The sequence below is a fragment of the Opisthocomus hoazin genome, chromosome Z (genome assembly GCF_030867145.1).
Source record: "Opisthocomus hoazin isolate bOpiHoa1 chromosome Z, bOpiHoa1.hap1, whole genome shotgun sequence".
In the NCBI taxonomy this organism is placed as follows: Eukaryota; Metazoa; Chordata; class Aves; order Opisthocomiformes; family Opisthocomidae; genus Opisthocomus; species Opisthocomus hoazin.
In genome coordinates, this window is record NC_134454.1 from 79,747,999 (window position 1) to 79,764,586 (window position 16,588).

At 54.2% G+C, this 16,588-nt stretch overlaps 1 protein-coding gene across 9 annotated transcripts in view; it reads right to left on the reverse strand.

Annotated features, from left to right (window-relative positions):
* Nucleotides 1-16,588, reverse strand: part of CNTFR (ciliary neurotrophic factor receptor) — a 213,335-nt gene that overhangs the window by 50,733 nt on the left and 146,014 nt on the right. For all 9 annotated transcript variants that reach the window (XM_075411628.1, XM_075411625.1, XM_075411627.1 and 6 more), the window contains one exon: nt 9,708-9,938. In XM_075411628.1, the coding sequence (XP_075267743.1) occupies nt 9,708-9,938 (231 nt within the window). The remainder of the gene's footprint in view (nt 1-9,707; nt 9,939-16,588) is intronic.

Sequence of the window (16,588 nt, forward strand, 5' to 3'; positions counted from 1 at the left end):
GCAGGCACTCAGCAAGGCAGCTATTCCCCCCGAAAAGTGAGCAGAGCCATGCCATCTCTAAAGGCAACATCAGCAGAAGAATCCCAGCCTGTTCACCACATGCACAACCTATTTCACAGCTCCCTGGCTCCAGCCTGCCCAGGTCCCCAGGCACTGGCTCAGACCAACACAGGTTGCACAGCATCCAGAAAGCAGCCGAAAGGCAGAGAGCTGCTCGCAGCCCTCTACTTCCCTCCCTGAGTGATAGGGTAGGGCACATGTACCAGTGACATGTGACACCTCATGCTGTGCAAGGGTTCTCCTCGTGGAACATGGCACTGAGCTGGGGTGTGCTCAGCACAAAGCTGCACATAGCATAGGGCTGCAGTGAGGAGAAACATCTGGGGCTGGGAGCGCTCAGAACAAGGCAGTCCAACATTAGCAAAACCACAGCACTGAGGTCTCAGCTCTGGCTCCTAACCTCCCTGTAGTTTCCTTGCATGGACCCACTGAGTGATCTCCTGGCATGGAAAGATGCATAGCAGCAGCCATCTCTTCTCCCTACACACCTGAGCTCAGCCACTCAGAACATCCAGCTTCCCCTGTGGACCTGACTCTAGTCCAGCCTTGGTTTTGTGGTTGCTCTGCCATCCACATCTCTCAATTCAGACACACTGCAACATCAGGGAGCCATTGCTGGTCCCTGCTGCATGGGGTTCTGCACGGGCACTGTTGGGCTCCAGCCCAGTGCGAGACCGAATTTCCCCATGCTGTTCGGCACAGCATTTTGGCGAACACCCTGTGCCCCTCTCCGTCCTCTGCATCACCGGCAGTCAGGCTGCCCAGTCTGGCACTTGGCAAGCCAACGGGGAGAGGGACGAACATCCCGCCGTTAGCCACGTCAGCACACAGCAGGCCGTGCAAGGCTCCCGTCAGTGCAGAGAAGACCATCCTGGGGAGAAAAGAAGCAGCCGCCACCCTAGGGATGGTATCATAAACCATTTTAATAAGACATTTTCTCCCCCTCCCCACCATCACAAGTCCAGCAAACAATGTCTTGTTTAGTTAGCAACAAACGATAAAGACCCCCAGGGAGCAGCACAGGGGGAGAAAAGGGACATCTGTTTAGAGCATTTCTACTGCGTGGCTCTCCCAGGCTATTTCTATCTCTTCTTGTCAAAATTTATCAACTGCGTAATTGTTTAAACAGCATTAAAGTGCTTGGAGCAAGAGCAACTGGAAATTGTCCTGCAGTTGCCTCTGGTACCGATGCTGACAGCTCGGGAGGGGACTGGGGAGAGAAGGGATCCATCGGGCATGGGAACCCTCTGACTCCTTTTCCGGAGGGGAGACACCACCCCATCCTGCTAATGGGAGGAAAATAGTCTCACTTTATTCCCAGTGCCCTTCCCTCCTTTTCAGACCCAAGACTCTGCTCCCTCTCCTCTCCTCCCCGGCCTGACCTGTTGTTAGCACACATTTACTCTGCTGAATTATTTACAGCAGACTCACCGGCTCGGCAAACCATAGCTAACGACAATATCTTTCACACTGAAGTACACTGGATCCTGCCCTGACCCTGCCGAGCCCTTGGCCAGGACCTCACCACCTGCCCGGCCCCCGTTGCTGTTCCCAGCTGCCACCAGCGATTTTGGAGAAGGATGGAGAAGCACTGGGAGGTGGGAAAAGACGAGGATTTGTTGCTGCTTGCCATCTCCTCTCCTACCAGGCAGCAGGGATGAGGCTGCAGAGGGTTCCCACCACGGTGTCTTCTCATCCCTGGAGAGACTACCTGGCCTGGGTCTCACCGGTACGCTTTCTTCTTCCAGCATCATCTGGGAAGTAGACTGTTTTCTTTTTAAGTGCCACGGCTGTGCAGAGCAGTGGGTGGGGAGGCAAAAGCAGCATCCACACGTGGAGCACTGACCCCTTTGCTCCCTGCCCCACGGCTACGGCGACAGAAGGTGGCCACACCATGGCTGGCCGCTCCCCTCCCGTCGCCCTTGAAGCTGAGGACCACCACCGGCGGGCGGCAGGAAGCTCGCGCAAAATATTTTGACAAGGGGCACTTAGGAGCGGCCAAGACGAAATCCTTCCTGGCGCAGAGACCAGCGCAAACGGAGAGCCGTGCTGCCACTGTGTGTCCCCTCCGCTCCCCCGGCGTGGGAAGCTGTTTAGACTGGACTTGGGCTTCTTTAATAAAGGGGCTGAGTTTGTCATGTTAAGGGGGATAAACAAACCACAGGAGAGCGGGAGGAGGATGCGCTGCCATCCACCAGGGACAGAGGAAGCTGGCACAGCATGCAGCCTTTGGTGTTTGCGCTAGGTGAGGATGGGGAGGGTTTCCCAGAAAGCTGCCGAGCCCCAAAGCCCTTGTGCCTCTTCTCCTCCAGCCCAGCAGCTGCCAGGACAGGGCAGTGGGGAAGGGCCAGGTCGGCCCCCTGCCCCATCCCATGAGCTTGTCCCCAGCCTGGCTGCAGGAGGGGATGCACGAGAAGCCTCTAGGCTCATTTCACACCTATTTCCAAAGCTCAGGACCCCATCAGGTGCTCTCCAAGGGGGTCCTTGCACCTGGAAGCTCCCTCTCACTGATGGATGCTTCTTCCCTGGCTCTGGCTGGTCATCAGCAACTCCTGGACTCATCCACCTCCATCTTGGGGAGTGGCTTGGTGAGGGTGTGACCATCTTCTCTGCTTCTCAGTACCCTCATGCCATGCAATGCTCCTGCCACGACTCGAGCAAAGGGTGAAGCGATGAATTCTCCATAGCACCCAACCCAGCAAGGGCTCATTGGTTGGTGGGGTCAAGCGTGGGGCCATATCCCTTTGGGTGCCAGCAAGGACCTGCCATGAGACATGGGATCCCGCACGCATTTGCCACCTCCTGGGCATGCTCTTCCCTCAGGCAGCAGCTCCGCAGGCTGTAGCATCAGCGAGGCCAGGGCAGAGCCGCCGGAGCTGTGGTCCCGTGCCACGGCACCTAATAAATGCCACGTGCCGCTCCGCTCGCCCTGCTGCCGCGCGCTCCTCACCACCCACAGCTCCCCCGTGCAAAGGCGGGGGCCGCAAGGATGGGAGAGGGGATATTTTTATTGTTTCTGACACCGGCTGCCCCAGATTATCATATTTTATGTAGCGAGCCAAAGAAGCATCACTCTGCTATGCTGCAGCTGGGCAGGCTGCCCAGCCCGGCAAGGGGAAGGACGGGAGGAACGCAGCGGGGCGCGGGTGCGTGCACACGCGCGTGCAAGCATGCAAGTGTGTGCACACGTGGGCCACGGGACACTGCTCCATTCAGCCCTTCCCACTGGGGCACGGCAGCGTGCATCCTGCCAGACGGGGCAGAAAGGTCTCCCGCTGCCTGCAAACGTGTTTGTTTTTCTAGTCCAGCTCCTAATTCGATTAGGACTAATTGCATTTGGGAGCGTGGTGGGGTTTTTGGGTGGGTTTTTTTTTGGCCTTCTCCTTAAAAAGCAGTGATGGCAATTTGCATATCGTTACCCAACATGCCTTCCCAGCTCCCAGCTGGGCCAAGACCCAAAATCTGGGCACAGGCAGCACAGTTCGTCTGCTGAGTTTTCCCAGCCACGAGCAAACAGCTCAGCACGGAAAGGCGGCGACAGAAGAGCATGCATGCTTCGTGAAACAAAGCTGAATATCAATGAACGTGGCACTCTTTCAGTCTGGTTGACCCTGTCTGCAAAGTCTTCCCTTGATTTTCAGGAACCGGGGGGGAAATACTTGGCCACGAACCCCCTCAGAGCCGTTGCACCCACCCAGCCCTCAGCACTGCGGGCATGTGGGGGAGAAACAACCACATCCATAGCAATAAACCCAACAACTTTGGGGTGCATCTACCAGTGCTGGAATATCAGCAGCCACATGCTTAAATTTATTAGCTCCATCCTTTCCTTAGGTTTGTTCCAGGTTAATGTAGTCCTGCCCCAAGCACTGGCTGAGCACAGCCTTGGGGCTGACCTTGCATGGGGCTGCCCTCGAGGACCAGGAGGGCATTTGGAGGGTGAGAGGGTTGAATCGCAGGGGCAGGCGCTGCTCCCTGCCAGCTGGCCCCAGTGCCAGGGAACAGTTGGAGTCATGTTTAACTTGCTGCTCTCGAAATAGCCTCAGTTTACATGGCTGCGGGAAGGGATTGGATAAGTTCATAGGGGAAAAATCCATCAAAAGGGCTTTTGAAAAAAAAACAAGCCTTGCATCACAGATCGCTGGACACGAGCAGGGAAATATCTGCACGCGCTGACCCCGAGCCCGCGCTTCTCCATCAGCACACGCACCAGCGGCAAGGAGCACTGGCCTGACCGGTGGCACTCTACTCCGAGGCAGAGGCATCCTCGAGGCCGGCTGTGGGAGCCAGCCAAAACTCTGTTTTCCCAAGCCAGCGTGTCGGCAGTGCCCTCCTGCAGTTTCTCCCACTAAACCAACCTATGGAAGCAGGCGGGCAGATACCGTTGTTTAGCCCGTGCCCATCACGGGATGCTCACGCCTGCTCTGGTGCTGCACCCCTCTCCTGGGGAGCTGGAGGTGCATCTCTTACATGGAGAGGCTGTTACATTCTTTGTTCCTCCTTTACTTTGGATGGGTGAAACAGAAAAAAAGTTACAAAAACAACAACAAAAAAAGATGCAAACTGCAGTACAACACTCTAGGCAGCTGGAGCCCAGCTGGGAGGAAAGGGACTTCTAAGGCAGAGAAAAGGGGGGCTCTGATTATTTATTAGTGGCTGATGTTTGATAGCTTGCTAATCAGGCCAGAGAACACATTCGGGCTCTTCCAGCCTCCTTGCTCACATGTGGTTCCTGTTGCTTTGCCCCTTCCCTCCCCTCCCCTCCCCTCCCTCTCTCTGGTTTTGCTTTGTTTGTTTTTCTGTTAATTTGGTTGTTTTTCCATGTCGTTTTCCGTCAAACCGCATGTTTTTTCCTCTTTCTCTCGCCAGCCGCTGCAGTGACAGACATGGAGGAAGGAGGCGAGCCTGGAGCCGCTTGCCCTCTGCCAGTCCCTTTCCCACCATTGCCTGACTGGCAGCGATGCCCACGGGGAAGGTCTGGGGCTGGCACCGGGCTACGAGCCCCCATGCCACCCCTGTGACACGGACGGCAACGCCACTGCCTGCATCCTGACCTGTGTCGCTGCTGATGGGAGCGATTCTGCTGCATTTTCTCTCCCACGCAGATGCCATCGCTGCCTGCACCCCAGTCCACCAGGCAGCAGCAATTTTTGGCAGAGGGCAGAGCAATGGGGGCCAGCAGCACGTCTGTCAGCACTTGGGCATCCCCAAAGCTGGGCAGAGGGGTGAAAGGAGAGGTGCAGACACGCAGAGCTGCCGGGTCAGGATGAAGATAAGCAGCTTAGAAAGGGATGGAGGGATGGGAGCGGAAGGATGGACGCCCACCCTGGCTGCCTGCTTCCCTCCCCTCTTTGCACACAAGGCCTCCCTGCTCCCATGTGCGCGCTTCGGCTTCTGGCAGCCTTTCTGCCGTGCGTTTCCACTCCTCTCTGGCCCATTAGCAGTATTTTTATAACATTCTGTAATGCACGGAGCCGTGTGCCAAACCTCAAGAGCGCATTATTTCCCAACGTCTTTGTTACATCCATCCCTGGGCCCTCCGGCCGCGCATTTCCAAATGCAGAGCTGTGGCTCGCGGGGGCAGTCGGGAGCCCGGCACCATGCTCCCCGTACCCAGAGCCTTCCCTTCCCACCTGCCTGCTCCCAGTGCTCCACAGCGGGCTCAGCCCAGGGACGCCCTGCACGCAAAAAGCCCCAGCCCCATCGCCTGCTGCTTCTGGCTGTGCTCGGGCGTCTGCTGCTCCTCAGGCTGCAGGACAGGTGACGCACTGGAGATAAACATGGAGCACCACGGGTGAAGCTCCTGTGCTTCACCTCATACTCATTTGCCTGAAAAAGGAGGCAGAGCAACGTGTTGCTGCTGAGAGTGCCCTGGAAGAGGCTGCTCTGGAGAAGTGCCACCTTCCACTGAGGTAGTTTGTGCCTGCGATGCTTCACACCCCGGAGATGGGTGATCTGGGACCCCTAGGGATAAGCAAGCCTCTGGGCCCTTCCTCCTCTCTGAGGTGGGCTCTCCACCCGTTGGTCACCCCATCCCTGGATGTGCAGTGTCCCCACTGCATGTGTGCTGGTGTCCCCACCTCTGCAGGGGATGAGACAGTCTGGTTACCCCCAGCCTCTGCAGGGTCCTGCTGGGCTCCAGCCACATCCTGCATGATGTGGACCTGGGTGTCAAACCCCACTTCAAGGACAAGTTGAGCTACCCTTGTCCTCCCACCTGCCTGCTGAAGGACATTCATGAGACACCTTCATGCACTTTGTGCCTTTTGCACCATTATGTAGCATCCGGGCCCCTGCAGTGTGAAATCCCCACCCCAGAAATCCCCGGGTCTCCCCACAAACACCAGCACATCCCACCGGAGCTCCCTGGTCCTTGTGGGCCTGAGCCATCATGGAAAACACCACTGAGAGTAGTCCAAAGGCTGATGCCGAAGCTCCCCCATCCTCCCCAGCAGCTCCCCTTTCAGCACAATCTGATCCCCTTTAGCCATTTCCTAAGCCATGTTCCAACTCTCGTACTAATCCACATTTTCTCTGGTTTAACTCATAATTTCCCATGAGGCATCATAGCAAATACTTCACTGAAGTCAAGGCAGATTACATCGACCACATTTCTGGGCTTAGGAAATCTGTTCCCTTATCAAAGAGAGCTATCAGGTTAATCTGGTGTGATATATCCCTGGCAGGTCCCCCTCATATTTTTGTCCTATTTTCCATTTGTCTCCATATCTTTAATTGCTCCCTCTTCCAAGCACACCCTGCCGTCCCACTGTGCCGTGGGGTCAGGCTGTCTGATCGAGATTTTTCCTTCTCACAAGCGCAGAAGACACGTCACCTCTCCCCACAGCACTGGGTACTGCCACTGACCTCTCAGCCACTAATGAGCCTTGCTAATGAACAGGAGATGTTCTCACCTGGGGATGAGGTGCTCCCAGGCCTTCAGTACATCCTTTTCTTTGAGGGTGCCTACACAGTGGAGGACTGTCTCCAGGTTTAATCCTCCCTCCTCTCCCCCTGCCTGCGTTGTCCTTGCTCTCAGCATCATTGCTCAGACCCGGCGGGGTTCATTCGGTATTGGGCTCTGCTGAGCTTACCTTTAATCTCCCCTGAAACCTGGCTGCATAGCCAGCTCCGCTCTTCTCTCCTCGTTTGCTCTGTATTTATATGGCTAAACCCCCTTTTCATTTCCTCTGCAACGTTTTGCTCAGCTTGACTCCTGGCAGGTCTCCCTTTATCCCGGCACTCGCTGACCCCCATGACAGAGCTTGCTTTGCTAATTGACACCTTTCCCGGTCCTTGCCGCATCTCTGCTCCCTCCCCACATCCTTCCTGCAGCGTTATCTGCCCGGGAGCGCCCTTGCCTCGCTTAGGGGCATGGTCTAGGTACCGTTGGTTATTTAATTAGATCCCCAGCCCTCCTCTGTGTGCGGCCCCCAGCCCCTCATTCCTGCTGCCGTCATCTTTCTTGTTGCCCCAGTAAGAGGGGAAAATGCAGGCACAGGCCTGTTTTCGTTTAACTTCCCATGCAATTGAAATGAAATGAGTCCAAGATCCCTCAAATCTGAGGTTTGGGCTCCCAGTGCACTCAGCTGAAGCAGAGATGCTACCACAGGACCATGATGCAGACCTCCCACAAGCCGCCCATCTCTGTCTCCACCTCCACTTCCATCACCATGCCCATGCCCATGCCCATGCCCACAGCCATCTCCATCATCTCCAGCCCCATCTCCATCTCCTTCTGGCGTGCTCCCAACACACTGCTCTTGCAGTAGCCTGCGCACCTCCAGGGAATCAATCATGTCCCACAGAGGCAGAAAAGTTGGGGAGCATGCAGGCAGGAGCTGGGGGTGGCAGGGCTGGGAAAAGAAACCTTGCAGAGAACATTAAATTAAAATCCAGGCAATTAAATTAATTACCACTAAAAGCGTCTCACCTGATTAGTTCCTCGCATACTTAATTGCATTAACAACACCAGGCATTCGCTTATTTATTTGCCGCCCTCTCTCCCAGGGCTGGTTGCCCCTGCAGTGCCCAACTGGGCTCCTCAGCTGCGCAGTGCTCAGGGGGGCTCTGAGCCTCCAGCAAATGGGAAGACACGGTAACAGGAAACGGCAGGATTTGGGCTCTAACGCTGAGCAATTCCCACGGGTCCCCGAGCGGATTGACAGGGATTACTATTAGTGAGGTGCTTAGCAGATGGAAGAGCCATTGCAAAGTCACGGCAATGCCACAGCTGCAGAGAAGTTAGTCGGACGCTGAAGCCCCCTCCCCGGTCCTGTCTTTTCCTCCAGACCTGGGCTGCAACTCCCTGTGCGCTGGCATGCCCCGGGACCTCTCCCCAGATGCCATCTGTCAAGAACGTGCCCAAGCACAGGAGCTGCATGTCCTCTCTGTGCTGCTGCCCGCACCGCACCCAGCTCCTGCCTTCCCTGTCTCCGAAGTACCCATGAACACCTCCTCACCCTGACGGCAGGGCTAAGAGACCCCTGCCTCATCTGCCACTGCCTTTCTGTCTGCCATGCTCCAAGTCTCCACACCAACTCGTTGCCATATCCCCTGCCCTGCGCTGCCTGCTCCCCCCGCTCCTGTGTCTCACATTGCCTTTCAGCTTCTGCCAGCACATGCCAGGATCCCTCCCAGTAGACTCTAAAGCATAATTTGGACACCGTGCAGCATCCCTGAAACTTGGATTTATTCAGGCTGATCTACAAGTGCAGTGACCCCTGCCTGTCCGGTTTGCAGGGCTTACACAGGCCATGGCTGGCCCTCCTGTGACCCTCTGCCCCTGGACCACAGGCTAGGATGGAAACATCACCCTGGCGCTGATGCAAGGCGCTGAAGGTGAGATGAGGACCAGAGAAAGGCTCTGCCGCATCTCTCAAACCTGGGAATGTACGGCCACCTACTCGACGTGTTCCCAGCTGGTGGGGCTCCCGGCTGGTGCCTGGCAGCATCATCTGCAGCAGTCACCATCCCACAGCCAGCGATGCTGGCTGGTGCTCCCACACACCCACTGCTGCCAGTTGCAGATGCCGTACCATGAAACACACGGTTGCTATCAGCTGTACAAACGCAGCAGCCCACCAGACACACGGCTGCTATCAGCTCTCAGCATCATGTGAAATACAGCACAACTCTTATCTCCCGCACCTCATGAATCAACGCACTTTGTGCTTAAGATATGCTAAATCCTGGGAAGCGTGCAGCTGTCCTCCAACACGTCCCTGCACAGGGGCTCCACAAACACACAGCAACTGCCACCACCTTTTGGCTGCTCCTCTGAAACAACTGTGTTGCAGTAACCCTGGCTATGACTTCTCCTTCCCTTCTGCAACGCCCTCTGACTCAAGCTCTGCCCCCAGCCTTTCCAGCTGCAGAGATGGTGGTCGTGGCACTGGGCTGGATGGAGAAGCAACATCCCTGGAGAATCTGCCAGCTTTACTACAAAGTTTGGGGAAGGAGTGCTGATTCCAGCATCTTACTGCTGGGATAGTACACCACAGGGAGCTGATAAGGCAGGATGCAGCAGGCGACTGTATGTATGGGATGTACAGAGGTTGGCGTGGCAGGAGGGGGCTGTGAGGGGTCAATATGGGAGCAAAGAACGTGGCTCTGTCCCCCTCAATGTCACGTGCTGGGGTACTTACTTCCCACTCTCAGGTAGGTCTGGTATTTGAGGTGCCAGGAGGAGCCCTCGTAGCACGAGTACTGGCCACTCTGTGTCAGGTCGACGTTCTTCAGGATCAGGTAGGACCCATTCAGGTGGGACTCATCGATGTCAGTGCCATTGGCTGTCCAGGTCACGGCTGCGTCCCAGTCCATGGAGCCACACTTCATGGTCACATCTGCACCTACCCGCTCATACTGGATGTGGCTGTCTGTGGGGAGGAAGAGGAGAAAACCAGGTGAGCTCAGAGCCCTGTGGGCAGGGTGGCTCTGGAAATAGCATCTTACCATCACTTGTATAGGAAGCGAGGGAAAGACTGGGGCATGGACTGACATGTTTTGGTGGCCAGGGAAGCCCAAGTTCTCCTCTTGCTTCTGAGAATGAGTAATTTTAACATAAGACCCAAGCGAATCAAATAGCGTGGGCCAGCAGATCGGGACTCATGGACCACCTCCATACCTCCATCTCACGGAATGCTTTCCTCTGAACCTTACCTTGGAGGAGACATGTCAGAGATGCACGTATAGCTCACAGGCCAAATGCCCCACAGCACAGCCAGACATTCACACCAGCAGGTCATTGCCACTCGTGTATCTGTTTGGCTTGTTGCAGGATGCAAACCAAATGCACACATCAGAAATTCCCAGCAGAGAGGTGACAGAGCCCCAGGACTTGTCACCAGCAAATTCTAGCTATTTATTAGCGGAGGTGGGAAGCAGGCAGCTGCCCTTCCAATTCCCCGCCTAGGAAATCAGGTAGGAGCATTGTAACATAACTGCGCCGTGCTTTGGAAAGGGGCAGCTGCTCGGTGCATGCTATGCTGTTTGTTTCTCTGCCTGGCTTTTCTTCTCTCTACAATAACATGATGCCTTGCTGAGCTGTTTGATTTAGCATCTTGCGAGTGGGGCAATACAGCTCATTGGGCACCAGCTGCCTAATTGAATTTTCTCAGGTTTCTGGACAGGAGCTCGAGATGACATTCATTAATGATCCTTAGCAATTGAATCTTTCCTGTGTTGCTATGCTGGCTGTGCTGAGCTGCGTGTGGCAAGGATAAAACCATGCGTGTTTGTGTATGACATGGGGTGAAGTAGGACAGGGTCTTGAGCAGAGGATGAGGTTCTTTCAAGCCTTCATCAAGCCTTTGCGCACAGACAAGGGCTGTTTGGTTCTCAGAATACTCCTGGGTTTCAAAAACAGATTTGACAAGGTGCCTACCAAGGAAACCAAGCAGCCCTGACACATAAGGAAAGTCCTTGCAAGGATTTATAGCAGCTAAAGGTCAGGAGACCAAAGGTGAGAACAAGTGGTCAGACGTGGCAGTAGAAGGTGCATTTGGTGAAGTTTGACAGAGATCAGAGCAGGATCAGAGCTGCCCAACACCCTCATAACTCACAGGGAGAAGCAGGTCGAGGCGGTGAGAGGAGATGGCGTGCTGCTGAGGCTGTCAGGGCAGCCAAATTACAGCTGGCTGCAAAAAGCATTGCAGAAGGACATCATGGTGCAGACCAGCCAGGCAGCAACACCGTGTCAATAAATGAACACGGATGCACATGGGAAAATGAAGCCTTGCTTCCCCTACCACTCATGGCTCCAAATGATCTGCAGCCTCCATGGAAACATATCTTGGAGTTACCATGCTCAGCTCTCTGAAAACATTAGCTCAGCAGCGGCCGAAAATGCAAACCCAATGCTAGGAATTCGTCAGAAACGAGTTGAGAAGAAAATGGAAAGCACTGTACCCTAAAAAGCCACACATAGATCTGTCCCTGTGCCATTAGGAGTACAGTTCAGCTGAAAACGGAGCAGAACGAGAAAACAGGGAAGAGCAAAGGCTGGAAACAACCCCCGTGTAAGGATGGCTTAGCAGACTTGATCCCTTCATCCGTAAAATGAGACAACCGAGCAGAGACGTGATAGACACCTAAGCAATTACGAGTGACATGGAGAGGATGAATAGAGAAGGACTGCTTGCTCCTTCTCCTAATAAAACAATTAAGGGGCAGCAAACCAAAACCAGCAAAAGAAAGTGCTTTTTTGCAAAAAGTGTAATTAAATTACAGAAACTCACGTCCATCAGATGCTTGAGATGTCAACATTTTGGGGAAAACAGTGATTAAATGAATCCATAGCAGAAGACACCACCCAGGGCAGAAAACACTGAGCTGCCTGGTGAGCTTGGGGAGGCTGCAGGCAGTGGGGAAGCATGGAAGAAGCACCTCCCATGCTCATCCTGCTTTTTTCTCCCTCTCTAGACATCACCTCCCGGGTCATGTTGATAGGTGGGACCACATGGACATGATCCAGCCATTCCTTGTGTGAAACCCCACACGCTGAGCCCCAGGGTGAAGCTGTCCCCGGGGAAGACCCTGGCGGATCTCAGTCATCCTGCAGACAGTCTGTCAGGCCACCTACTTCTGACACGGAAGCAGCAACTTTAGGTATGTTATCCCTGCTGGGAAAGGGGGTGCTAAGAACAGACGAATAAAAATTGGGTTGTAGCGGGTAGGATGCTGGTGAGATGTCTCAGAATCATCTCAGACAGTAGCCAAGGGCGCAGACCTTTGAGAAACTGCACTGATCAGACAAGTGTGTTTAAAGTGTCTGAAGAAAGCTTAGACTATATACTGACAGGCAGAAAGAGGGGAGAGCATCTAAGATGAGGTATTCGCGTGAGGAGGAGTAGCTGGAATGGGTCCAGATAAACAGGCAGATAGACAGAAGTGTGGAAGAAGATGGATGGGTGGATGGATGAATGAATGTGTGTGATCGCAGACAGATGGACAGCCAGCTGGATGGACACAGATGGGGTGGAGGGAAGTGTATGAAGATGAAAGGGTGGATGACTATATAAGTGGATGGACAGATGAATGGAAGGGCATATATGTGGATGCGGAGATGTGTAAGAAGATGGAGGGATAAGCGTATAGGCGGCTGGCTGGCTGGCTGTTTATGTGGATGGAGGGATGGGTAGACGGATGCACGGGGGGAGGGAGGGATGGAAGGACCAGTGAATAGCAGTGGTATTGGTTGGATGGTTGGCAGTTCGAATGTCTGTGGAGGTGGATGGATGGCTAAATGGGTGGATGGATGGATGGATACATGGATGGATGGATGGATGGATGGACAGATGACTAGGCAGATGGGTGGATGGACAGATATAGATAACAAAGCTAAAGTAAGAGTCCCAGCATCTTACTCAAGCTCTCCTCTAACTTCTTCTATTGCAGCAGGTAAAGACATTTTCTCTTCCCTTTTCCTGCTGGCTAACAAAAGGCCCTTGACTCTCCCAGCCTTACAGTTATGGATCTTCTCAGCAGAGACACTGGAGACACTGCACCACCCACCAGCCTTGCATGGAGAAAAGCTCACTGCAGCGATGGGCCCATAAGAGCTGCTTGCTTTGCCTGGCTCCTTTCTGCCCAGTGCCTGGCCCCCAAGAAGGTTTGAGAGTTGGGGGAAGCTTTGGGGTGCACAGCTCTGATACTCAGGACTGTGGCTGAGAGCTTATCTGCAACTGGTGGCAGCAGGACTAAGCTGGGAAGGGGGAAAAGGCACCTTGAATCATTTTGTATTTGTCCTTAAACACAGTGCAAACATGTTGGCACTCATCCAGAAGGGCTGAGGGAGCCATTCCTGGAAGACAGGTCTTTGAAAGCAATGCTCCTTTCCAAGGCAATCATTTAATGCCCCTGAAGGAGAAACCCAAAGCACAGCTTCAGAGCAGGTGTTTCTCCCAGACTGGTTTGCTGAGGCTCTGACTGGAGCCAAGCCAGGTCCCCACATCCCTCCTACCCTGTGCCAGGCATAGGAGTCCTACCCAACCACACCGCCATGTGAACACATGGCAACCCCACTGGCAGGAATCTCTTCCTTTCAGGAAGGGGCGTCCTGGGGACTGCCCCCTCCCAGTGATGGAGCAGCCCTGTCTTGTGCTGTGGACACCAGCTCTGCTTTGGGATGGGAACGGGCAAGGGTGACCTGAACTCTTCCTGAGAGCCTACACTTCCCGCAGGCTGGGTACAAGCAGGACCCCCCTGTCCCCAGCCCACCCAGAGCCTCACGGAGGGAGGGCAGGGAGGTTTGTCCCGTCTCCTGGTCATCACTTCACTGGTAACACATGGAGGCTGAGATGGTGCCTGTGCTGCAGGGCCAGCCCTCCTGGATGGACACAGACCAATGGCACAGGAAGAACAAGGCACCACAGCCAGGGGCTGCACCTTGGGAGGTTTGAGCTGGATGTGGAGGAAAATTTGTTCTCTAGGAGGGTGGTGCAGGTACCCACAGAGAGGAGGGTCTCCATCCGTGGAAGTTGTCAGGGCTCATTTGACAAAGCCATGGCCTACTGTTGGAGACAGTCCTCTTCTGAGTGGGACATGGGACAAGACATCTCCAAAGATCCCTTCCCACCAACACTGCTGAAATCATGGGCTAGAAGCGATCCTTAGAAAAGCTGCCCTGCCCCTGCACCACCTTGCTTCTCCAAAGTATGCTGCTTTTTAGGTCAGGTAACAGCATGAGGGTGAAGCACACATGATGGAGAGGCTATGATTCTGCACCCCAACCAGCAACATGCCTCTGAGCATCCAACCCCAGCAAAGGCGACATCCTCTGCTGCAGCACAGAACACATACCAGGCACAGCAGGGCTTATGACATAAAGTCCCAGAGCTGGAGAGCAGCTGTGGTGATGCATAACATGGGCAGAAATTACAGCTTTACCCACAGCCCTGCAGAGCTGCAGTGGAGGAAGACGGGAGCTGCTGGTGGGATAGACACACACAGCTCCCGGCAGGAGACCTGGGACAGCTCGGTGAAATGAGCTGTGAACTGCTGTGCTGCTGTCCTAGCCGTGATGAATGACAACTTGATGGCATGATCCATGCAACTGCAACGCAACAGGGACCAACGGGACAGTGGTCCAGCGGAGAGACACAGAGAGGAGATGAGACAAAGCAGCTGAGATGCAGGGCCCACAGGAACATGTTTGATGCTTCCCAAACCCACCCTGCTCAGCTGGAGATCCTCAACAGAAACCTCATCCTCATTTTCCTTCTTAGTGAATCTTGACCTGCATCATGACTGCGAGGGCAACACCACAGGGAAATCCTGCAAACCCAAGGGCTGTCCTGGCATGAACCACGCTGGGATGGAGCAAAACTCCTCTTGGGACTCTCCATCTCCACTGGCTGCTCTCCCTCTGTTCCCACTGAAGCTCCCACCCTGCCAGTGTGGGCAGGTACCAGGGCAAGCGTGTCGCTGGACACTGCGCTATGCAGTGTGCACGGAGCCATGCCACGGATGCGGCTGGGGAGAGCAAAAGGAAGGCACCACGGCATTTTTGGGGACAGACACAATCACTCTTCTCCTCTGCAGGATGCACAGCCTCTGACTCTGCCCCTCTGCCACAGAGGGGGAAACTGAGGCAGCGAGAAAGGACATGTAACCCTTCCCCTGACAGGCTGTGAGCACTTCTGCAGCAGGACAGAGAACTGCATACATGTTTTTGGACAGAGGGATTTTTATACCACCCTGGCAGCCTTTGTACCTCACTCCCACAGCTAAGCAACTAGCCACAAATAATCATCTCAGTGGCTTATTAGCTCTCTGTGTATGTATTCATAAATTATACATTTAATATTTACACAGTGCTGGGGCTATGCCGAGAGCTTTCCAAGCAAATAAACCAGAGAGGTCTTGCACCCTGCAGCTTTCCGTGGTAAATGAGATGAATAAGCTCACAGGAGAGGGCGGAGCCCCGGAGGGTGGGGAGGACAAGGGGAAGAGAGGTGGCCTGACCATCTCCCCTCTGGAGTGGGGATGTTCCTGGCCTTCTCCAGCCATTGGACAGAGTGGTGGCACAACCCTGTGGCTTCTCTGTTCCTCCAGCACTCACGCTGTCTGGCCTGAGTATCGCCAACCACGCCCAAAGGATGCTGGCAGCTCCGCTCCCATCTGCAGTTTCACAGCCCTGAGGTCTGCCCTTCTTGAGATGAAACAGCCTCTGGCACTGGAGAGAGTTTCCTGACACCGGCTTCCCAAAGCACACCCCATCCTTGATCTCCTCGCATCTATTCCCTCTGGTGCTGCTTGGTCTTTGCACAGCTCTTGTTGCCAGCAGAAACCTTCCCTTCAAGGAGAAGGAATTTCATGCTTAAGGAGGCAGTTCTTCCATGAGTGATTTAAAACTAGATACATCTTTGTAAGGAAACAGGCGTAATTAAGTGTCATCGATGTAGCCAAAGATATGGACCGTTCCAAGTTAATTTTGTCCATTAATGAAGGGTTGCAGCAAGCAGAGCTCGTGTTTGTTTGCTCTGCTTTGGTAAATCCCTAGAGTCAGCAGCTTTGCTCTCTTGACAAGAAAAAATAATTAGCAAGAAACTTTAATTAAGAGATAACAGATGGGTGCTAAAGGACTTGTACTCAATCACTCCATGATAGCCTGGAAGCAGACCCCAGTTTACTTCAGGGGTTTTGTAAAGCAGGCACTTTCCCTCTCTGACATGCTCAGCTCAGGGCAAGCTCTAGGGCAGGAGAGTCTCTTCTCTCAGCCTGGACGTGACCACAAATTGTCCTCCTGCAAGGGTCAGCAAAGCTCTGCTGCCCCGAGAAAGACCTTCTTCAGCTTTGCAGCAGCCTGACCTCCCACCACTGCTCCACAGCTGAGCACACCTCCCTCTGCAGCTGCCCCCCAAACCCAGTTGGGGATGTCCCTCAGGGAGGAAGTGGCCTTTGTGGCTCTTCTAGCTGCTCAGATGCAAGAAGATGATGCTTCTTCCATGAAACTTAATGCAACTACCTACTGGGACTTTCTGAGGATGAAGGGACACATTTGCAATCAAAAATGTCATTGTCACAA